This window comes from Canis lupus, chromosome 28, assembly GCF_003254725.2.
Source record: "Canis lupus dingo isolate Sandy chromosome 28, ASM325472v2, whole genome shotgun sequence".
In the NCBI taxonomy this organism is placed as follows: Eukaryota; Metazoa; Chordata; class Mammalia; order Carnivora; family Canidae; genus Canis; species Canis lupus.
Window position 1 is genome coordinate 40,700,550 of NC_064270.1, and position 23,098 is coordinate 40,723,647.

At 59.3% G+C, this 23,098-nt stretch overlaps 1 protein-coding gene across 3 annotated transcripts in view; it reads left to right on the forward strand.

Moving 5' to 3' along the window:
• Positions 1-23,098, forward strand: part of INPP5A (inositol polyphosphate-5-phosphatase A) — a 159,025-nt gene that overhangs the window by 96,455 nt on the left and 39,472 nt on the right. For all 3 annotated transcript variants that reach the window (XM_025467712.3, XM_035707959.2, XM_025467713.1), the window contains 4 exons: positions 2,682-2,745; positions 11,281-11,384; positions 16,859-16,911; positions 17,747-17,866. In XM_025467712.3, coding sequence (XP_025323497.1) covers positions 2,682-2,745; positions 11,281-11,384; positions 16,859-16,911; positions 17,747-17,866 — 341 coding nt within the window. The remainder of the gene's footprint in view (positions 1-2,681; positions 2,746-11,280; positions 11,385-16,858; positions 16,912-17,746; positions 17,867-23,098) is intronic.

Genomic DNA, 23,098 nt, shown 5'->3' on the forward strand with positions numbered 1-23,098 from the left:
AGTGAAGTGCTGGGCCACCGAGAGAGGCCCAAAACCTGGAGGGGTCTGAAGGTCCCCGGGGACGCCTGCACCTCAGGAAGTGTCAGGACTTTGTCTTTGGATCCCATCAGGGAGGCTTGTGAGACGGCACTGTGCTTGGACTCGAGGAGGTGTCCTCTCTCTGCCCGTGGATTCCTGGGTGAAGGACACTGCCGGCTGCCTGGGCCCGGGCCCGTGGGAGAGCCACGCATGGGGCAGAGCCCCGACCCGCGGTGCGGTGCCTGGCCTGGGCCTCGGCACCTCGCGGAGAGCGGGTGCTCTGCAGCCTCTGCCAGTGGGCCCGGGCCGTGGCTCTGAACACACGTGCCCTTTGTGGAATCAGCAACATGCATCCAGAACCAGGAGCATCTGTGCCCTTTGACCGTTTGACCGACTGGCAGTATTTGGGGCCCAGCTCGACAGAGGCCGCAGTTGCAGCATCTTCCACAGGGGAGGGTCATGGTGACAAGCAGCATTGGTGGGATGGCTGAGAATGTGGTGCCCCGAGGGCGTGGAGCCTGCCGGAAACTGCAATTCCCAGATTGCGGAGATCTGTGGGGATGGCGGGAGGGATGCTGGGGTCAGGGTGCATGGGGCTTGCATGTGTGCCCCAGGTCACTAGCACCCCCTGCACCCACCGTCCTCACTGGCTGGTGTCCTGGGCACTGGGGCAGGGTCCCACCAGCAGGTCCCTCTGGAAGGCATGCAGACAACCACACCTGGCACGAGGAAGCCAGCAGAGCACCCCTGAGTTCAGGGGCCGTGGAGAGCCCTGCAGCAGGCCGTCACCCAGATTAGAGGGGACGTGGGCAGCCTGCACTGTGCACCTCCGTCCCCCCCCCCCCCCCGCGTGCACCCCCCAGGCAGCCCTTCCGTGAGGAAGCCGGCCAAACCAGCTGCAGGGGAGCGGCAGGGATGGAGGATGGGCAGGGGGGCTGGGAACTTTAGTCTGGGCTTTGATATTGGTCATCTGAGGCGCTCCTGCCCGTTTGCTGCAGAGATACTGGTGTGTGGTTACGAAGGGGAACGTTCTAACCAGGGGAGCCCGCTGCAGTGCGTCAGGCCTGAAGGGTTGTGGGGCTGGCAGCTGTTTTCAAATGATTCTGCTGCCTGCGTGTGCACGTGTATGTGCATGTGCATGTGTGCATGTGTGTGTGTGCTTGTGTGCATGTGTGTGCATGTATGCATGTGTGCATGTATGCATGTGCCTGCACGCGGGAGGGTGGAGTGTGTGCAGCAGGTCCTGGCAGCTGGGAACTGGGGGAGAGGCGCCGGTGTCAAGGGCCTGCTTGTCCGGCTCGCACACTGGCCCTTCTCTGCCCGTCCGCCCCCAGCTTTTCCACCTCCTCAGCCTTCCGCATGAAGCTGCAAAATGAAAAGTAGGGGTTAGGGCCCCACCAGTGGCTCCTGGTGTCTCTTCCAGTGAGGCCCTGCCTGGGGTGGCCCGAGCGCTTCTGGTCACGGCCGGCGTCCCTGCATGGCCAGCCCCACACGCCGTGCACTGACCTGCCCCTTTGCCTGGTGTCCATACCCCCAGCTCTCACTGGTTCAGCCTCAGGCAGAGGCCTTGCTGGCTCTGCTGGCTGGTCCTCTGTCCCCTGCTGGATCTTGTCCCAGGGGGTGGGAGCTCCAGGACGACGGGGGTTGTTGCATGAGTCAGGGTTATAAAAGGTAAAATTCACCCCTTCTAAGGTATAGGTCAGTGGGTTTTGAGAAACCTGTAGTGTGTAACCACCACTGCGATCTGGTTGTGGGGTATTTTTATCACCTAAAGGTCTCCCCAGGCCCCTTGTTGGGGTTGCCAGATTTAGCAGAAGAATAAAATATATATACATATGTACAGACACGCACACGTCTATATCTGTGTGTACATGGCTGCATGCTCCTAAAGTGTGTGTACACATATATGTACGTGCATGTATATGCACACACGTGCACACATATACACACATGGGCATTCCTACATACACACGGCTGTACGTGCACATACACACATTGCATGTGTACATGTACACAGGTATATATATGTGCACACATGCACACACGTACACACATTACACCGACTCACACAGATGTATACACGTGCATACATACACACGCACAAGCCTATAAAACACACCCAAGTTTGAATGTCACATCTACAGCAAATAACTTTATGTCCGGCGTCCCACGCAGCCCTCCCCAGGGGTCACCCCACTGCCAGCCTGACCTCTGCAGGTTTGCCTTCACCTGAGTGTGAGAGCAGGACTGGACCCCGGGGTCCACGGAGGGGACGAGGCCAGTGGCTCTGGGGGGAGTGCTGTTGCCGCCCCTCGTGGAGGAGGAGGAGGAGGAGGAGGAAGGCAGGGGGCAGGGTGGGCAGAGAGGGGCCGCTGTGGAGTGCAGCAGGCGGCGAGGATGGAGGAGGATGGAGGCCGGAGGCGAGCCCCTCCCCACTGGACGCGGCGCTCACAGGCGAGGCGGGACTGCGCTAGTGGGTGCGCGCTGTCGGGGAAGAGCCCGAGCTGTGGCGCTGGTGGGCTCACAGCCATCCCAGGGACCGCGATTAAGGCCTGATGCCTGAACTCCTTTCTGGTTCAACCGAGCTTTTTGTTTGTCACGTGAACCTGCTTTCAAACCGTCCCCAGTGCTGGTCTCACTCGGTTTCTCTCTTTGCTCTGCAGGCGCTAGGAAGCTTTTATTTTCTTCACGAATCCTTAAAAAACATCTACCAGTTTGACTTTAAAGGTAAGACTCTTCCGGGACTCCCCAGCTGGCCTCACCCCGCCCTGGATCCCCCACCTCTGCCGGACCCTGCCCTGGACCCCACCTCATCCCAGATCCCATCCCGCTCTGGACCCCACCCCACCCCGGACCCTGCCCCGGACCCCAGCCCCTGCCCCCCCCCCCCCCCCCACCGCCAGCTCCCCAAGCAGGGCCGGCAGGTGGCACTGGCTCTCACGCAGTGGAGTCCAGAGGACGAGGAATGGTCTCGTGTCTGTGTCTGTATCAAATGGGCAAGAATGGAGACCAGCCCGCAAGGGTGGTGTCTTTAAAAAGAGCTGATGGTAGCGGTGGAGGGCAAAACCGGCCGCATTTCTAGGCCAGCACCTGTGCTCGTGGAGGAGGTTCGTCCTAAGAAGCTCCTGTCTCTGTGTCTCCGCACACTGAGCCAGCGGCCCCGAGCCCAGCGGCCCTGCGTCCACCTGCTCGGCGGTGGGTGTCTGTGTGCACACCCTGTGCGACACCCCCTTCACACCACACGTGACTCTGACTCCGTGTCGGCTCCTGAGCCAGATCACATTAATTTGAGATGTCACTGAAGTTGTAATAACTGTGGAGAGCAACTAATTATGTCAGTTTGTTCAGATTCATTATCTTTGCTCACTTAGGAGACAGATCACCTCTTATGAAATTGAGAAGCAGTCTTCCCTAAATTGCTTGAGTAGTGATTTCATCAGCACTAAGAACAGGATTCCAGCCAGCAGGATGATTTCTCATCGGCCCTGTTGCCTCAGGATTCTTTACCGAGTTTTAAACACAAGCACTGACTTCCCACCCAGGGACTTTTTGGGAGTAAGTAGCCTTGCAAACCTCGCAAGAGACAGGCCAGAGGCCACTGCCCTGATGTTACTAGATGCTGGACACCCATGGGTGGTGCTCCGGAGCAGCAGGGCTGTGGGCGAGAGTGAGCAGAGGGGAGGTGTGCAGGCACAGCACGCTCCAGGTGGAGCTGGAAGCGGAGCGGGGCTGCACTTCTCATGAGCCTGTATGTACGTCAGGCTTGGGTGTGTAGCGGGTCTACTGAACTTCTTCCTTTTTTGAGTAACCATTTCCATACACGTTTTATCACTGAATCAGATGAGCCGTGACACACCCAGCTGGCCCGTGGTGTGCTTGAAACTAACTACAGTAGCCGATACGCCCCACTCCAGCACCTCCCCAGGGATGAGTGGAGACGGTGGTGGTGACCGTGCCTGGGCACGTCTGTGGCAGGACTACATGCTCCCTCTGGAGGTGCACGGTGGCCGAGCATGACATCACTGCCGGGCGCAGGTGCATGGCACAACGGGGCTCAGGGGAGCGGGGACACCTGCCCCCAGGCTGTGGGCCCCGCTCTTTAAGGCTCACTCGTATGACTTAAGTTACAGCAGAAACAGTCTCAAATTTGTGAAAATTTTGAATTAAGTTTTTAAGAAGCAATAGCCTAAATTTAGTACTTAGAAATTTGAGGACTCCCAGAAGGTGTGACGAAAAGGGGTGGGAGGGACACTAGTTTCTGGTCCAACACCTGACGAGCATGGATGGTGCTGAGCAAACCAGGGCAGAGTGAGCCTGGTAGGTCCCTCGAGAAGCGAGGCCACAGAGCTAGAGCTGCCCCAGTCTGGAGGGCCCGGTGGGCGGAGCCCGGGAGCCACAGCCTGTGCAAGGGGCACTGGTGGGAGCAGCTGGGATGCAGAATGCTGGGGGCTCTGGGGCGCTTGAGAGAGAAGAGCACCTCCGAGGCCGGCCCCCCCACTCTGGTGAGCTCTGCCTGCAGGAGCCCCACCAGGTTGTCGTGGTGAAGGTCAGAGAAGAGCCCCCGGCCCTTCTGGTGGGGGGAGAGGGAAGGAGCTGCTCATTCTCCTTGAAGGCCTGCCCTCGAGGACGACCATGTCACCAGAGCGGCCCAGGGCCTAGGGGAGGCCGGTGGACAGCTTCAGCCTCCTGGCCTTGCTGCCGTGCTTGAGGGGGCCGAGGTGCCGAGAGCACGTGAGAAGGCTGCGCCCGGGCCCTGCGGCCCGAGCGATGGTGGGACAGCGCCCTCCACCCAGCCGCAGTGCCCATCCTCGCACCAGGGGTCATGGTGGACAGTCCGCAAAGCTCGCCCCCTACTCAGGAAGGATTCTTAGGAGGAGCACAGCGACGGCAGAGGAGACAAGAACCGGACGGGGGAGGATATCTCAGCCTCTGAGCCCCTGCAGGAACCACAGTCCAGCTCCTCACGAGAGAAACACAAAGCTTCACGTCAAAGTCCTATCTGCCTCAGTTCCTTTTTCCAATTATTTATGTTTTGCTTTCAACCAAAAGTTACAGGCCAGACTGAAGGACAGAAGATACAGTGTGAAGAGAACAGGTACGTTTGCAGCCAGACTAGGACGTGGGCTCCATCTGGAGCTGTCAGGGAATTTCAGGTAACTGATTAATATGTGGAAGGCGCTAATGGAAAAAATGGACAGCGTGCAAGAGCAGATGTGTAACAAGAGTCAGGTTGGAAACTCTATGAATCAAAAGGTAAAGCTCAAAAGAGAGAGAACACCAGGCCCTTGACGAGCTCACCAGCCTAGACACGGCTGAGGACAGAGCCAGTGTCACTGAAAACTTTGTAAACTGAAAAGTAAAGAGAGAAAGAAAACAAGACACAAAAGCAGAACAAGATGTCCAAGCCCTGTGGGACACGTGCAGAAGGTGAGGCATGTGCACTAAGAGGCAGCACTCGTAAGAGAGACAGGAACAAGAAATATTTGAAGTAATAGCCCAGATTTTTCCAGAATTAATCATAGACACCAAGCCACAGATCCAAAAAGCTCATAGATGACCAAGCAGACAGATGCCCATAACCTGCACATAAGCATGTCCTACTCAAGCTGCAGAAAGCCAGAGATGAAGAGAAGACCTTGAAAGAAGCAGGGGTGTGGTTGGGGTGACCTAGAAAGGAATGAGGATACAAAGTACATCGCACTTCTCATCGGAAACCACGGAAGCAAAGACAGTGGTGTGAAATATTTATATTGGTAGAAGAAAAAAACCCTAGAATTCTGTATCCAGCAAAGTTATCCTTCAAAAGTTAAAGAGAAATAAAGACTTTCTCAGACAAAAATTGGGGGAATTTGTTTCCAGTAGACCCACCTGTCAAAAAATATTAAAATTTATTTGACAAAAGGAAAATGCTATAGATTGCACACTTAGATCTACGTTAAGAAAGAAGAAGTGTTAAGAGAAGGAATAAACGAAGGTAAAATATTTCATTTCTTGTTATTCTTAATCTGACAGATAACTTTTGCTCCAAGTGTCAACAGCAACAACGTATCATGTGGCTATAGCTTATAGGTAACAGTGATGTTAGGAGGGATGGGAGGGAGGAGCTGGGGGCTCTGTGGCAGGGAACCTGTCCTCCCTGTAGAGGAATATGTGCTACGTGGAAGTGGACTTGGGTCAGTGGTGAATGCATATTGCAGCTCTGGCAACCACTAAATACTTTTATTTTTATTTTTTAAAATATTTTATTCATGAGAGACACAGATTGAGAGAGAGAGGCAGAGACCCAGGCAGAGGGAGAAGCAGGCTCCATGCAGGGAGCCCGACGTGGGACTCGATCCTAGGACGCTGGGTCACAACCTGAGCCAAAGGCAGATGCTCAACTGCTGAGCCACCCAGGTGCCCCAATCACTAAAAATTTTTAAAAAGAAATACAGTTGACATGTTAATAGAGAAGAAATCATGGAATTATACAAAATGCTCAATTAAACCAGAAAAGTCTACAGAAAAAAAGAAGAAGACAAAAAAGACACAGGAAACAGAGGCAATAGGTGGACAAGGTAGCGATACGGAGTCTTACTTGAACTTTAGCCAGGTTCACTTTAGATGTCAGTGGTGCAACTACACCAATTATAAGACAGAAATCGTCAGAATGGTTAACAAAATAAGACCCAACTATGTGCTGTCTACTAAAAACCCACTTAAAAACACATTAACACGTGAAATTGAAAGTAAAGGGATGGAGAGAGGTAGGCCACGCCAGTTAACACCAGTCAAAAGAATGCCAGAGTAGCAAATCATTTCAGACACAGCAGACTGCAGAGCGAGGAGAGTTATCGAGGATAAAGAAGCCTATTTATTACAAACGATAAAGGGGTCAGTTCTCTTTAGAAGACTTAACAGTTCCTAACGTGTGTGTGCCCAACAGCAGAGCATCCAACACAGGAGGGAAAAGCTGATAGAGCTCCCAGGAGAAATGGATGAATCCAGTGTCACAGGTGGAGACTTCGTTGCCCCTCTATCAGAGATGGACAGATCCAGCAGGCAGAGAATTGGGAAGGACGTAGTTCAACTCAACAGCACCATCAATCAACTGGATCTAATTGACATTTATAGAATATTCTCTCCAACAAGAGCAGAACACACATTCTTCTCAAGTTCATGTGGAACATTTACCATGGCAGACCACATTCTGGGCCATAAAACACTCCTCAACAAATTTAAAAGAACAGAAATCATACAAAGTATACTTTTGGACCACAGTGGAATTTAACTAAAAATCAATAACAGAAAGATAGCTAGAAAATCCCAAGATACTTATGTCAAAATTTCAGAAATAAAAGGGCGCCTGGGTGGCTCAGTGGGTTAAGCATCTGCCTTTGGCTCCGGTCATGATCCCAGGGTCCTGGGATCAAGCCCCACATCGGGCTCCCTGCTCCACGGAAAGCCTGCTTCTCCCTCTTCTGTCTGACGCTCCCCCAACTTATGTGCCCCTGCACGCATGTGTGTGCGCGCACGCACTCTCTCAGAACTCTGTCAAATAAATAAAATCTCTAAAAAAATTACTTAAAACAATTTCAGAAATAACAGAAGTAAGACCACTGAATCACTCAAGTAAATAATTAGTAAAAGTTTGCTGTGCAAACAAGACAGTTTGCAAAACCCAAGCATTCAAACCAAAACATGGAGTGGGGCTCTGGGGTATACTCTAAAACAGCAGACACACAAAAGAAATACTCAGAAATAGATCTAGTGAAATATGTACAAGATTAATACAAGGAAAACTATAAAACTCGCTGAAAACAATCAAAGAGGATATAAGTGGAGCAGTATCCCATGTTCATGGACAGGAAAACTCAGTATTGTCCATATGTTGGTTCTTCCCTTCCTGATCCATTGATTCGGTGCAATGTTAACCAAAATTCTAGCGAGTTACTTTGTAGACCTCAGCAAATTGATTCTACACTTATGTGGAGAGACAAAAGACCCAGAACAGCCAACCCGGTGTTGACAGAAGAACAGAGTTGTAGGACTGACGCTACCCGACTTCAGGACTCACTGTAAAAGCTCTAGTAGTTAAGGCAGTGTGGTGTTGGTGAAAAAAATAGACAAAAAGATCAACAGAACAGAGTAGGGCCCAGAAATAAGACCCACATAAATAGTCGATGGATGTTTGACGGTGGAGCAAACATGATCTCTTCAGCAGGTGGTGCAGGAGCAACTGGACGTCCACTTGCAAAATACTGAATCTAGAGCCGACCTCACACCTTCACAGAAGTTAACTGAAAGCGGATCAGAGACCAAAGTATAAAGTATGAAAGTATAAAATGCCTGGAAGGTGACACAGAAACTAGGTTACTTTGGGTCTGGCAATGACTTTTTAAATACAATGCCACATTTCGTGAGGAAAACTGATGCATTGGACTTCATTAAATTTACAAATCTCTGCACAAATGGAAAGAGAGGCCACAGACTGGGAGAAAATATTTGCAAAAAAAAAAAAAAAAACTAGCTGATAATCCAAAATATGCAAGGAACTCTTAAAACTCAACAATAAGAAAACCCAATTAATGAGCCAAAAGTTCCGACAGACATCTCACTCAAGATGATGTATAATAGGTGGCAGATAAAACTATGAAGGTGGGCTCCACATCACGGGTAAGGAGACCTCCACGTACCTGTTGGGACAGCCAACACCCAGATTGCTGATGGTACAGGCGCCAGGAGGACGGGGAGCAGCGGGAGCTCCCACCCAGGACTGCTGGGGTGCAACGTGGTGCGACCCCTTTGCCAGCTTGGCAGCTTCTTACAAAGTAAACTGAGGCTTACTAGGCCGCCCAGCAAATATGCTGCTTGGTGTGTCACCCAGAGGGGTTGACAAATTACGTCCACACAAAAACCTACAGAAATATTTACAGCCTCTTTTTCATAATTACCAACAACTGGAAGGAACCAGAATATGTCCTTTCTAGGTGAGTGGGTCAGCAACCTGCGGTCCATCCTGCAGTGGAATATGACCAGTAAAGTGAAGTGAGCCGTTGAGCCACAGAAAACACAGGCACCTCAGGTGTATTTCTGAGTGAAAGCGGTGGGTGCTGGTGACAAGGTGGCGGCTAGGTGCAGGCAGGACACGGTGCTGGAGGGGCTGTGGGAGGCGGGTGCGCGGGCAAAGCCCCGACACGTCTGGACAGTGGGACACAGCGCAGGCGGCGAGCCCCGGCCTCCGCAGGAACCGCACACCGTGGGCGCCAGTGCAGCGGGTCGAGAGCCCGATGGACTTGGGGAGTCTGGGCGCTTACCCGCTTCCCGCCCGAGTGATTTTATCCTGAAACTGTTCCAAAAAGTAGTCTGTTCCTTAACGAAGCACGAAGGCCGCCTGCTCTCCACTCCCGGTCCCACCCTCTTTCTTAAGCAACGAGGGTTTGCATCTGAAGCAAAACTGCCTCCTGCAGCCTCTTGTGCCCTTCCTCAGTGCCATGGGGCACTTCCGACCGCTGCCCCTGCTCGTGCACCTGCTCACGCCCAGCCCACGGAGGACCGTGGGCGCCTGTCCTGGGAGGACTGGTCCTGGGAGCATGTACCTCGGGGGCGTCCACCCCTGCAGCTCAGGGACTGGTGCTCCGGCAGCCCGGTGTCCTGCCTCAGGAGGAAGAGCCCAGGAGGGTCGAGGCTGCAGAGGGACATCTGAGCTGGGCCTTTGCTGGTGACTCAGTGGCAGAAAGGGAGTCGGGTGAGCAAGACCGGGGAGCCGCCACTACAGGCCGAGGCCGCGGAGAAGCGTCGCATTGCCGGTGGGACACGCAGGGAGCAGTTCGCGGTGCTCAGGCCCGCCCTCCCCAGGCGTGGATGGGTGCCCCGCGGAGGAGAGCCTGTGTCGGGCCAGGTGGCTGCCGCCCTCTCAGATGGGCGCTTGCACTTGCACCTCCCCAGTGTGGTGACGGCGCACGGGGCTGCTGTTTGATAAATGTCCTGCCATGGACGTGGATGGGTGGCTCCAGGAACCGCCTCCGGTGATTAACACACTTCTGCACCACTTTCCAGTGGTGGTGGGTGTCAGGCACGGGGTCACGGCCACGCGGTGGCCACTTGTTCCTTTACTCAACCTGTGCCCACCTGCCCCCTGGCTCAGCCTCCTGACTAACGGGGTTTGTCCTGTTTCCCCCAGGGGGTCTCTGGAGGCCATGGTGACTGGTGAGGGGACACCAGGGGACTAGCCTCAGAACCACATGCACCTGTGCTCTCAGTGATCATCCTCGTGTCTGAGAACAAGACCAGAGGGACAGTGGGTACAGTGAGCGTGCGGCTCTGCCTTTGGGGGATGTCTCCACATCACTGTTCTGTCCTGAATTCCCTGAGTCACCAAATCCTGTCTCCTGCTGCTGGGGCAGGTTATCACGGGCCTTACCAGCCGTGGTTTGCTTTGACCTGAGGTTCACTGTCCCCGACACCCACAGTGGCCGGAGCTTCGTCCCAAGACATTGCGCATGAACCTCCTTCCCGCTCTGCGCTCCCATCTGTGGGTCCTTGGGGCTGCTGTGGGGCAAGGATCACGGACCCCACAGAAACACAGCACGGCTCGGCGTCACCCCTGGCAGGAGCTTCGCCTGGTGCCAGGTGTTCCTGGCCCAGGAGCAGGCCCTGCAGGCGTCTGGCCCGCTGCTGCCCGAGCTCCCTGCACAGTATCTTGTGGGGAAGCCAGCTGCCCCCGCCACCGGGCCACGCGTGAGACCGCACCCTGGGCGTGGGGTGACCCATTGGGGGAAAGAAGTGGGCCTGGGCCTGGGTGTGAAAGGACGAGGCCGAGCCCTGTCCGCAGGGGCGTCAGCCCAGATGCGGGGTCCAGGGAGCTGTGCCCAGCGAAGTCCAGAGCGCCCCACACCGTATTCCCTGTGCCTCAGCCTCACAGAAAAACTGCTCTTCCCCGGACATGAGTGATGTCGGCTGCATGTGGGGAGGAAATCGATGTTATTAAGTAAATTCGTATTAAGGTATGAGTGAATGGTTATTCTGCAGCCGTCTTAAATATATTCACAGTTTTAACAGAGGAGGCCAATTAGCCCTTGTAAATCTGCAGGCTGGAAGCTCTCCGGGATAATGAAGTGGAGTGTCAGGCTCCGGGTCGTGGAGTGGGAATTTACGAGCCACTGGCGGCCCCCGGAGCCGCGCGGCCTCCCCTCCAGGGGCTTCCCGAGCTCCCCACGGGCTGCTCCGGTTGGGTGGGGCGTAGCCATGAGGTCATTCGTGTCCCCCTTTGCTCTTTTCCAGCCAAGAAGTATAAAAAAGTCACCGGCAAGGAGATCTACTCGGACACGCTGGAGAGCACGCCCATGCTGGAGAAGGAGAAGTTCCCGCAGGACTACTTCCCCGAGGTGGGTCCCCGGCCGCCCGCAGCCTCAGCAGCGGTGGGATGGAGGAGCTCAAGGCCTCGTATTTCGGGGCAGGGGGTCGCGTCCCAGCTGCCCACGTGTCCAGCAGGCGGTTTTTCTGGGAGGTCCTGAGGCCCCCGTGGGTCCATCTGGGGGGTCCGAGGTGGGGCTGAGAACCTGTCGTGTCTGTCGTTACACGAACCACCAAGTTCTCTAACCATCATTTCCAGGCAAAGGAGCCTTCCCCACACGAGGTAGGAAAATACCAGTTCACTGGGGCTGGAGAGGCCGGTGGCCTCCCAGCAAACATTAGAGGGCGCGGGTGGGCCCGGCCAGTGCGGCTGGGGCGCGGGGGCGGGGGCTCCCCTCTGCCGGGGTGCTGGCTGGGCCCCTCGCCGTCTCGCAGGCAAAGCCTCGGGGGGCAGCCCGCGAGAGGCACAGCCGCACACGGGAGCCGAGGGCGCCCTCCCCGGGTCCTGGGGTGCTGACGCCGCAGAGCTCAGGCGCTCAGGGACAGCGGGGCTCCTAACCTCCCGCCGCGCAGACGCAGTGACCAGGACGTGCGGATCTGTTTCCACTGGGGTTTCGTGCATTTCTGTGTCGTTCTGCTGTTGGTGTGCAGTCGTTACGCTGCACGGATCATCTTAAACTCCGTGACCGCTAATCCCGTGTGATTCACGCGTCGACCCAGAGCGAGCAGCTCACCGTGCCCTCTGTGGTCTGTGAAATCACGGCGAAGCGTGCCCGAAGCGTGGGGACGGGGTGTCGACACGCCTGCACGGCCCAGCTCCCCGCCAGCGGAGGTCGGCCCTGGGCAAGAAGGATCGCCCCACCAGGTCCCTTCTGCAGAGGACCGCCCACCTCCGCGGAGACGCCCACCCGCGTCGGAGCTGATTTCCAGCAAGGCCACAACTGTATTAACTAGTTTACGACGCCAGCCCGGGGTGAAGGAATTGTGGCCGCCGCGGTGAAGGATGGGTGCGCTTGTCACGCCGGGCGCAGCTTCCTCATCCCTTGTCCCTGAGCCAAGGACGCGGTGTCGGGGCCGGCCTCTGTCCCGGCTGCCCCAGCCCCCGCTGGCCCCTGCTCCTCCTGAGCTTGCGGCGTGGCTGGAAGGCTCTGGAAGCAGCTGACTGAACCCTGGCAGTGTTCCCTGAACTTCTGCCCCAGCTGCTGTCCCCTGGGAGGCGCTGGGGGCCACAGAGTCAGCTTCAGAGCTGAGCGGGGCCACCGAGAGTGACCGTGGGCCCTAGTGGAGGCGGTGGGCTGCAGAGCCGGTGGCAGGGCCGCCACGGGTTTCTGGCCGTGGGCAGCCGGGAGAGCGAGCTCTAACTGGTGCTCGGGGAGGTTTGGGAGCAGGTCTCCCTGCGTCTTCTCCACGGAGGGTGTCCCATGGCGCCCAGTGGCTGAGAAGCCCCCGGGCCCCACTCAGCTGCCTCTCCCGCTGTTCCGTCAGCCCGAGCGACTGCAGCAGAGATCTGGGGTTGCCCGGCTCCTGAGCCCTGGCCCAGAGCACATCCCAGTCGGGGGGGCACCACCTGGAGCCTGGCAGCCGGTGGCGTGGGCCCCCGCAAGGAGTGGACACAGTGGGGGTGCACCCGGGAGAGGCAGGACTCTGGGGGCCTGCGGGGGTGACCACATGAGGGCAGGTGGGGGAGGTCTGAGGCCGCCCCCAGCCGTGCTATCTGCTGACGGCATCTGCCTGCGCCCAGGCTGTGCACTGGCGCCTGCTGAGGAGCAAGGGGCCCCCGCGTGGGAGAGCCACGCACCTCCGTGTGCACGGGGGAGCCAGGGACGCCTGGTGCAGCGGGGCCTTGGTGTCTGCTGCGTGGTGCACACTCGCTCCGAGGACAGGACAGGCCCTGATCACCCGTGCACGGCGGACACCTGGCCGCACTGCTCACCTCCCAGGTCCCTCTTCCTCCCGCTCCTGCGCCCCCACGCACACCTGTGTCCTCGTCCTTGGAGCCCAGGTCCTTGGAGGTGCCCGGAGTCAGGCTCGGTCAGCCGTGAGCTGTGATGCACCCAGAGAAGAGGCCTCTGACGGCCCCGCGTCCCCCTGGTGCCAGAGGAGGACAGAGCAGGGCAGGGCCCCACGCAGGATGCCCCGCGGGGGAGCCGGGAGCCTGCTGAGCCCCCGGCACAGACGCTCTGTCCGTCCTGCAGGGCAACAGGCCTCCTGGGGGCTCCCGGCTCCCCGGCCCTCAGGCTGTCTCCTGGGCCCCTATACCGCAGCGCGTGGGGGCCCCGCCGCCTGGCCCAGGTCCCGACTCTTCCCTCCACTCCCAGGCCGTGCGGGTGAGAGGCGTGGGGCTGGGGGGCTGGTGCGTGGGTGGGTCCACACAAAGTCCAGGGCTTGGGCTGTGGTGTCCTGCCTCCTGCACACGTGTCCGGGCAGCCACCCCCGGGGGCCTCCGTCTGAGGCCAGTCCGCCGTCCTCTCTGAGGTGCTGGTGGCTCTGCGGGGGTGACGGCCAGTGGCCGCCTCCCTCCTGTGGGAGAAGTGGGGGGTCCGAGTCCCAGCACCCACGCAGACCTGGCTGCAGGGCGACCACCATCCATCCGCAGGCAAGGGAAGGTTTTCTAGAAGGAGAGGCGGGGTGTCGCGGGGCAGAGCCCAGTCTCTGCTGGAGAGCAGCGGGGTCACCCTCCCTGTTTGGCTGGACGTGATGTTGCTGCGTTAGAGATGGCGCCTGGTCCCCACGGCCTGGGCACGTGCGCGTGTGGCGAGGGGCCGTGGCGAAACTAAGACAAGGAGACACCTAGTTAGACACCGGTGACGTGTTTCTCGGGTGCCTCAGTGGGGCCCGTGGCGGGGGCTGCAGGGGCGCGTGCCCGCCCGGCGCCAGCCCTGCTCTCGTGCCTCCGAGCCAATCCTTGAGCTGGATTTGCACGCGTTTTGGGGGAGGGAATTATTCTAAGCCTGATTTCTCTTCTTTTATTGCCATCACTTATGGATAATCTAAATGTAATTACCATGATGGAGCCATAATGCAATTCCAAATAATTACAGCCCACTGCATATAAAACTAACAAAACTTTCCCTGCTGATTTATGGGTGCGTTTGGCTCGGCATGAATTTCAAATGCTGCCTCTGGGAGCAGCACTCCAGATAATGTGAGACCATTTTTAAAAAGCAGATTTGTGTAGTCGATCGGGGCCGAGGCGTTTTTTTCCCCTTGCCCGTGGTGAGAAATTGGTTGTTACCATAGATCACGGGGACTGCTCCGAGCTCTTATGAAAGATGGATTAATTTCACTAATGCTCCAAAGCGGGCCTTTCACGGGCAAGGCTGCGTGCCGATAACCTCCCCACAGCCTCCCTTTCTCCGCGCTGATTTATGCCGTCCTTTAGTGGATGAACCGTCCTGCATTTGCCATCCATCTGCTGGCTAAAGGAATCCTATTAACAGGGGGTCTGAGCAGGGACTTAATATTGCAAGGTGAGCGATGTGGCGGTGCCCCCGCCCGCGTGACGTGGTTTCATTCCGTGGCGACAGCCTCTCTGCAGGCGGGGCGGGACCCTGCCACGGCCCCCGCGCCCGCCCACCAGCGGGTCTCAGCAGGAAGATGGGATGAAACGGGCCGGCGGACGTTGGAGGGACCCCACAGCCTGGGACCGAGGCACCAGGTTCCCGGGTGCAGGACAGCTGTGGGCCTGTGTGCGTGTGCGGGTAGCACGCGTGTGTGTTTCCACTACAGGGCTGTGAGGGAGGCCCCTCTGGGCGGGCACTCACACCTTCGGGTGATTGGGTGTGTCCCTGGCCGCGGCCTGGCCCGGCGTGGCCCAGGTGACCGACCCCGCTCGGGGCCCGGCAAGGGCCTCAGGGAGAGTCCGGGCCTGGCCCTTCCTTCCGGGAGCCGGTGCTCTCGGCAGCTGACGGTCGGGCCGCGATGCAGCAGCGCTTGCCGTGACCGCGCGCCCGGCCCTCGGGGGCAGGGGGTCTCGGGAAGGACCTGCTGCAGCCCGGCCGCCCGAGGACAGGTCAGGGTGTCACAGGCTGGGGCCCTGCTTTTTCATGCTGTGCGGTTACTCAGAAATGCAGCCTAGACACGTTTGTAATTGTGATGACAAAGTTACTTCAAAAATAGTATATTTTGTGCATTTAGTTAAAATAGGTATTCTGCTAAACTTTTTTTTTTTTTTGAGATTTACTTGCAGTGTAGTTAAAAATCTGAAACCTGGTTAAGGATCCTGAAGTTACAGCGATCACAAATCGATGTTGTATAAACAAGTAACACGTTGTGTCCTGTTTCACGTGTGTGTTCTGTTAGTGACGGTAACGCTCCATCATTGTGGACAATTTAAACACCTAGAAAGGTACACACGTGCAGTGTTGAAGGCACACGTACACGTCTACGTATACGGAGAGACCTCAGTTACCACAAAACTGAAAATTGAGAACAATAATTAAATTTCGGTTAATTAGATTAAATTCACAAATGCCTTCCAATTTTAACGGAAGTGAAACCAGTGGTCGTGTTAAATTCAGCTTGGGGTCTCAGCAGCAGGGCTCGGCGCCCGGTGGGGACGCGGACTCTCCTGCTGCGCATCCGTCCCGGGCGTGCTGCTCCTCTGGGCGCGGGGTGGGCCCCCGTCTCCCCCCACACCTGCCTGGGTCCCGTGGGCACAGTCGGGGAGCAGAGGCCCAGGCTCCGGAGCGTGCGTGCCGGCACCTGCAGAGCGTCGGTGGGTCTGTGAGAAGAGGGAAAACATGGCTCAGGGCCGGGAGTGGGTGTTTGGCTCGGCCTGGCGAGGGTGGCGGCGGCGGCGGGGAGGGTGCTGCGCACTGGACACTCGGCAGTGGGGGCTCCAGGGCTGCGGGGCCGCACACGAGGGGCCTCCAGGGTTGGCACCTGGAGGCCGTAGGGACCTTGAGGACACCCCCAGCAGGGCGTCACCACAGGAACCACCGGCTCCTCAGGGACACGGTTGCCGTGTTGTGGCCCAGCTGGCCACGGCTCCCGTGTGGGGCAGTGTGACACTCCCCCGTGCCGGCCGTCATGAGCGTGCTCGACGGGGCGGTCACCGCACTGCTCGGGGGCCCATGAGCGCCTGGCGGCGAGCAGCCCCCACGGGTGTGGGTGTGGGGACCCCTCTCCGCCCCGGGACCAGCAAGCAGGAGCCTTCTCCCGGCGTCCAGACACAGGCGGCTCTCGGGCTCGCGCGGCAGGGCCTTCGTGGAGGCCGCGGGCAGGCCATCCTCTGCTCCTCTGCTCGGCGGCGCCTCACCCCTGCCAGCCTGGAGTCGCCGCTGCCTCCCCTCCCGCGTGGCTGAGCGTGGGGCCCGGCCGGCCTTCCGTGGGACGCTCTGCCCTTCCCGGGCGCTCGCTCCGCTTCTTCCTGCAGGAGCCTGTAGCGCTAAGAGGAGCGGTTTGCCTGGCTGGGGAGGCGCCTTGGGTGTCCCCGGGTGTGAGGGAGGCTCCGTCCCCTTCCTCTGTTACGCTCGCTCACTTGTACGACCCACTTGTTTTTCAGTGCAAATGGTCGAGAAAAGGCTTCGTCCGGACAAGATGGTGCGTGGCGGACTGGTACGTGTACCTGCTGCTGTTTATCCCCGCTTCGTAAACCTCGGAATGTTTTCCCTGGCTATGGTGCCGCCGGGTGGCGTGGGCACACGTGCCGCCAGAAGCCGCCCTGACGTCAGCGCCCCAGCCGCCCCCACGCTTCGGCCCGCGCTGTTCACGGAGGCTCCGTGTGATGCAGGGTCCCTGAGGCGGTGGGCAGCCCCCCCAGGCCGACCCTCGGGCCTGGTCTCCGACAGCGCGGCCCCACCCCTGCTGCCACAGCTTTCCTAACGAGCTGCCAGGGACCACGGGTCTTAGGGTCCTAGTGCCAGTGGGTCCCGGGAGTGGCCTGCTGAGCGCACGCCTGGGCGGGGTGGGGGCACTGGGTGCCTGCGGGGTGGCCCGTCCCGGGTGGGCCCTCAGCCACCCCTGCAGTCGGCACCGTGCCTTCCCCGGGGCCCTCGGGGCGGCTCTCCCTTCCTCCCCTCCTCCCCTCCTCTCCCTCCACTGCCTCCTCCCTCCTCCCTCCTCTCTCCTCTTTTCCTTCTTCCTCCCTCCTCCTGGGGCTCGAGGAAGGTTTCTGCAATCATGTCACATCTTTTCCTTGACAGGAAACAGCCCCTTCTCAGTTGGCGGGACGTATTTAGAGACTGGCCCTGAGGTCGCATGCACCCCCTCTGACCCGGCAGGGGACGTGCTCTGGGTCGACCCAGGTGGCTGAGGAGGACGGGAGTGGGTGCAGGAGGTGCTCCCCTCTGCGACCCCCGGGCCCCGGCCCCACATCTCCGCAGGGACCTGGGCCACGCCAGGCGCCCCTGCAGCCCCAGCCCTTTGTCACCGTTTCCTTCTCTCTCCGCAGTGCCTTTGACTTGGTCAACATCCATCTTTTTCACGATGCTTCCAATTTGGTTGCTTGGGAGACGAGCCCTTCGGTGTATTCGGGCATCCGACACAAGGCCCTGGGCTACGTGCTGGACAGGTAGGTGCCGGACGTGCCCCCGCCCCTCCTCCAAGGACGCTGGCTCTTTCTCTCTTAACTCACTTACCCTCATGTTTTTTTTCTACTTGCCAAAATACGAAACTTGCCAAAATACAGTGCAATACAAAAATGTTGCCCCAAATCCTGGCCCCCGTGTCACAGCTTGAGCAGACCCTGCCAGACGGACCCGGAGGTGGGTGGGTGGTCTTAGTTTCTCTCCCACGTCGTGGGGAAGGTAAGAGGACGTCCTCAGATGTCAGCTGAAGCGTTACGTGTCGGCCGAGGGCTCAGAGACGCCGTGGCCCGCGCTCTGCTGGCCATAGACGGGCCTCCCGTGGCCCCGGTACCCGCGCCGCTCTGGGTGCTGCTGGGCTCCGGCTCCCCTGGCTTCGCCCACTGCGGCCCGGGCCCTGCCCACCCCGCCCCCACTCTCCCTCCTGCTGGTTTTCAGAGCCTCATACTCTGGACCCGGGAGGCCTGCCAGCTGCCTGTGACCCTGCTGTGTGACCTTCTGCAGGGTCGGGGCTGGCAGGCATCTGGGCAGGAAAGGCCGCCCCTCGCACCCCGACTGACAGGGTACGTGTGGTCCTGGCCCAGCGTCCCCCTGGGTTTGCAGGTGGACCTCTCGCTTAGGCTCAGCCTGGCAGCCTGCGTCTGTGGGGCTGTCCTCCCCGGACCTCAGACCCACGCCCTCCCCTACCAGCTTCCCCCGCCTGCATGATGCCAGTGACCCACTTGACCTTGCAAGAGCGGTCACTGCTGACAGGATCTCCCCACATCTGCCCCGGCAATCTCAAATTTCCTGGGGTCCCTGCCACCCCCACCTCTGTGTCTGTGCGAGGGCACGGAGTTACGCATCCGCATAAACATGCCAAGGACTAGACTCTGACCTCTGACCCCTCCTCCTGCACCCAGCACCCCCCCACCCCCGGCCCCCAGCTCAGCCCTGGCCCTGGCCCCGGCCTGCATGGGGCCTCACCTGACACATGCATGGTCCTTCAGGATGGCTCACGGGGCCCAGCAGGGACGTGCTCTGGACAGGGAGCTGGAAGGTGTGGGACAGTGGCCGTCCGTTCACCTCCAGGGACCTTACCTGTCTGGGCACCCTGGTCCTGTTGCCACCTGCCGGCCTGCACAGAGGAGCCACGACTGTGGGACGTGGGGTCTGGTTGCTGCTGCTGCTGGTCCTGCTCGCTGAGGGCCTGGCCTTTAACCCAGGACAGGTTCTGTGTTGGCTGCTCTTTGGGGGTCCTCCCAGACCCAGGCTGGGCGCTCTTGGAGCTGGGCCCCATGCCGACCTGAGGTCCGGGCATGCAGGGTGGGGCCTGGCGCCGCATCCCAGCCGCATCCCAGCGTGCCGGCCCATGACCGCCCGCGGCGGGGCTCCCCGCCCCTAGCTCTCTCCCGGGCCCACTCTGGAGGGCCCCCAACGTGCCGGCCTCAGCAGTGCTGTGTCTATGCCGTGAGAATGCCGGCACCACCCAGGCACCAATACTCGGGCGGGCACTGACCTGCCGGCGCCTGGCCGTCTAGTCGCAGAAGCAAAAACGACAGGGACGTGCAGGTGCGTCCGGTGCAGGGGAGCAGCGCTCTGGCGGGGGCTCGGCACGAAGGGGCCGGGGGCCGCTCCCTGCTCCAGACCGCTTGCCTGCGGTGCTGTAGGTGCAACAGTGAGCCCCGGTCCGGGAGCCAGGCTGGTCCAGGCACAGCCATGTGTGGCCCTCCTGGCCCGACGGGCTCTGTGTTGGCTGCACCCACGCGCCGGGACCTCCCGCGGCGTCTGGGGGCCGAGACATATCCCCGAACAATCTGGTCCTGGGGCCTGTAGTCAGGTTGTCACCGGGCTCTGCCGTTAAATGTGTCATTGCCCCAGACCGCCGTTCCTCTAGGGCCTCCGGGAAAGCAGGCTTTGGGTTTCGGGGCACTTTTTTGCGACTTTGCATTCCCATGAATCGCTTCTGTGGGGAGCTCAGCCAGCCGCAGATCCGGACCTCCGGCGTGCAGGGCCGGGCCGCCCGGCACAAAGGGCAGCTCTGTAGCCGCGGTGAATAACGGGCCCTCCTTTCATCGGGGCGGCTAACCTTTTGGCAGCCACCAGCAGACTGCATTCTGCTCTGCCGATTGGGAAGACAATGCCACGCTGGCCCTTTGAATGGACGCTGCCACCAACAGTGCCCCATTCACGGCGTTGGGAACCTCTGGGAGCATTGTCCGCCGCGCTCTGTGGGGACGCGGGGAGACGGCAAGGAGGCTCCTGAGAGGGGCGCCTGCCTTTCCCGGCGTCGTCTCCCCGTGGCGTCGGCCGGGCAGAGGTGGCACAGCAGCCTGGCGCCCCGGCCCCCAGCGCCGGGGGTGGGAAGCCTGGGTGGAAACTGAGAGGCACCTGGTGCTGCCTGTGCAACTTCTCTGTAAATCTCAGTTTATTCCAAACTAAAAACTTACCTTAACAAAACTGAAGAGACAAACTCTTCGGAAGTGTGTAACCCCCGAGCCGTGCCAGCCGTGGGCGCCAGGGAGCACTCGTGCAGGATATGGCCCTTGGGCCGACGCTGGCCGCAGCCTGGGACTCCTGGGAAGGAATCCCGTCGAGACTTCCAAGGGTGACCCTGTGTTAACAAAGCGCAGCCCATGGGGTCCTCTGGGCTTTATTACAAATAATCATCTCCGTGTTTTTTGTGCAGTTCACAAATGTTTTGCTTTTAACCTCAAGAGACGTTAGAGGCGGCGACCCCTGGTTAACAGGGAGTGCGGGTCTGGGAGGCCTGTGTGCACCCTGGGGCCCGTCCTCCCCGGAGCGCCTCACCTCCATGCCGCCCTGGGGACGGGTCGGTGCGCCTCCCGCACACACGGGCGAGCACTTGGGGAGCGTCCTGGGGTGGAAGAGGAGCAGACCTCGGAGCACCGTCCTCCCTGAGCTGCCAGCGCCAGAACTTCCTGACGTCTCCCCAAGCTTTCGGCCGTGAAATGAGATTTTTTTCCACAAGTGACAGGGCTCTTCTGTCTCCCCTTTGAAACGTGGCCTGGCCTAGTTCAACAGAACATTCTACATTACAACTGTGAAATCTTGGCATGAAGCGCCCCGTTGTCCCCCCATTATTTTCTCAGAAATACAGTCCATTGTCCCGGCGCTCAAGTTAATTTGATCAACATTGGGACATTTAACTTTTATGTCCAGGCAAAAGAGCTGTTTCATGCTCATTTTGGGCATTCAAAGGAAATGATTGCCAGAAAAATAATGTTGCTCGGAACAATTGGGAGCAATTAGTTTCCCAGGGAGAGGCGACGTGATGCGCCCCGCCGCCCCGCTCCCTTTGTGGCCTCCCGGGCGGCCATCACTCAGCTGTCAGCTGCTCAAAGACCCCTCCAACCTAAACGTTTCTCTTCAGGCCGTTCCCAGAACTCGCTTGGCTGTTCAGCGGGCAGAAGAAAAGCCGCTGCGTCTGCAGGCAAAGGCGAGCACGGCTAAAGACCTGGGTCATTCGGGACACCCCCTCCGCGTGGCCAGGCGCAGAGCTGCCTCCCGCGACCTGGTTCCCTGCTCTGAGTGCCCAGGGAGGCCTGGAGCCTGGAGGCCGCGGTGGCCGCTGTCGCGTGGGCGTGACGCAGCGTGGAGCTGCAGGGGCCAGCGCCCTCGACCCCGCCCAGCCCGTAGGCCCTGGGCCGCTGCGTGCTCACGGTGCCGGGTAGGAACACGCCCAGTGAGGACGCGTGAAGTCCAGTTGCAGACCCAGCAGAATGAGCTCAGTGTCCCTTACGTCTCAGTCGCCGTGGTCTGTGATCTGTCCTTTATTTTACTTCACTGAAAACAAATCCCAGCGTCCAGAAGAGCATACAAGACGCCAAGGACAGCGCGCACCCTGCCCCGGCTCAGCCACCTCTGGTGTCTCCGTGTGGCTCATGCGTCCTCAGCCCTCCTTTCCTGACACTCGTGTGGGTGCCGCCGCCCCTTGTCTGTGTGTCCTGTGCACACCCGTGCAGGCCTTGGCCACACACGTTTGCGCCATGTGCCCCTCCACACGTGGAAGCCTCTGGAAGCACCTCAGCCGCATGTGCCGAGCGTCGCCGGGGGCATTCTGCACGGAGCCTCCATCCAGCTTCCGCTCCGGGACTCGTCACGCACTTGCCGCCTACGCACTCGACCACTACGTTGGCGTTTGGCTTGTTCTCCGTGTTTGCCAACAGGACGACGTCTCGAGCTGCGGCTGGGCATCCTGCGGGCGTCCTTGGCGTGGCTCGCAATTCCCCGTGCTTGCTGCACTTGCTGGTGGCGAAGGCCTCCGAGGCATAGTCGGCTCTCCCAGACTGGCTCTCGTTTGTCCCGACGGACACTCAAGATCTCCTGTGCCGATGGTCTGGTTCGTGGTGGTATCTGAGCGGCTCGAGAGGTGGTTCTCAGCGTAGAAAATGGGTGTGACAATGAGAATCGCTGCAGGAACCTGAGCAGGAGCCCCGCCCGAGGCTCACAGCGAGCGAGCGCCCTGCAGCTCTGCCCCCGGGAGAGGCTGCTGCTGGGGGACAGTGGGCAGGAGGACCAGGGACTTGATCACTGGGAAATCCTGGCGTGAGGGGCCCCGTCGCAGTGGCGGCGAGGACACCGAGGCCCGGGAGGGGGCTCAGGTTGTCTCGTCATCTCAGGCTGCTATGCAGAGTGCCACAGACCCGTGGCTGCAACGACACGCTCACTGCTCGCAGCCTCGAGAGCCTGTGCCAGCTGCCTGGGTCCTGGTGAGGAGCCGCTGCCTGGTGGGCACGCGGCTACCTGGCTGCTGTGTCTGCACGAGGAGGAGAGCATGCTGGTGTCTGCTCCCCAGGGCGCCCCACCCTTCAGACCCCATCTCACCTTCGTCACCCCCAATGCCGTGACTGGCCCATGGCCAACCTCAGGGGCGTCGGGGCCTCGACCTGAGAATCTGGGGGAGGGACACAGACCTGGGCTCAGCAGGGCCTCAGGGTCTCTTGCTAACAGCTGGCTCAGGCTCCAGCTGCTAGGATGAGAGGCAGGTTTTGGAAATGTGGCGATAGTTCCCGGCGGGGGGGGGGGTGTGGGGGGCAGGAGACAGGTAGCAGGAAAGAGCGGACTTTGTGATTCCAGTATCGCCAGTGAGAGCACGAGTCGTGCTGTGGCTGCTCCAGCCGATCCCATGCCTGCGACAGGGATCGTGGGCCACCTGGGCCTCCAGCACCAGCGGCTGCCCTCAAACCAGGGACATGCTGATGCCTACAGCCGGTTCT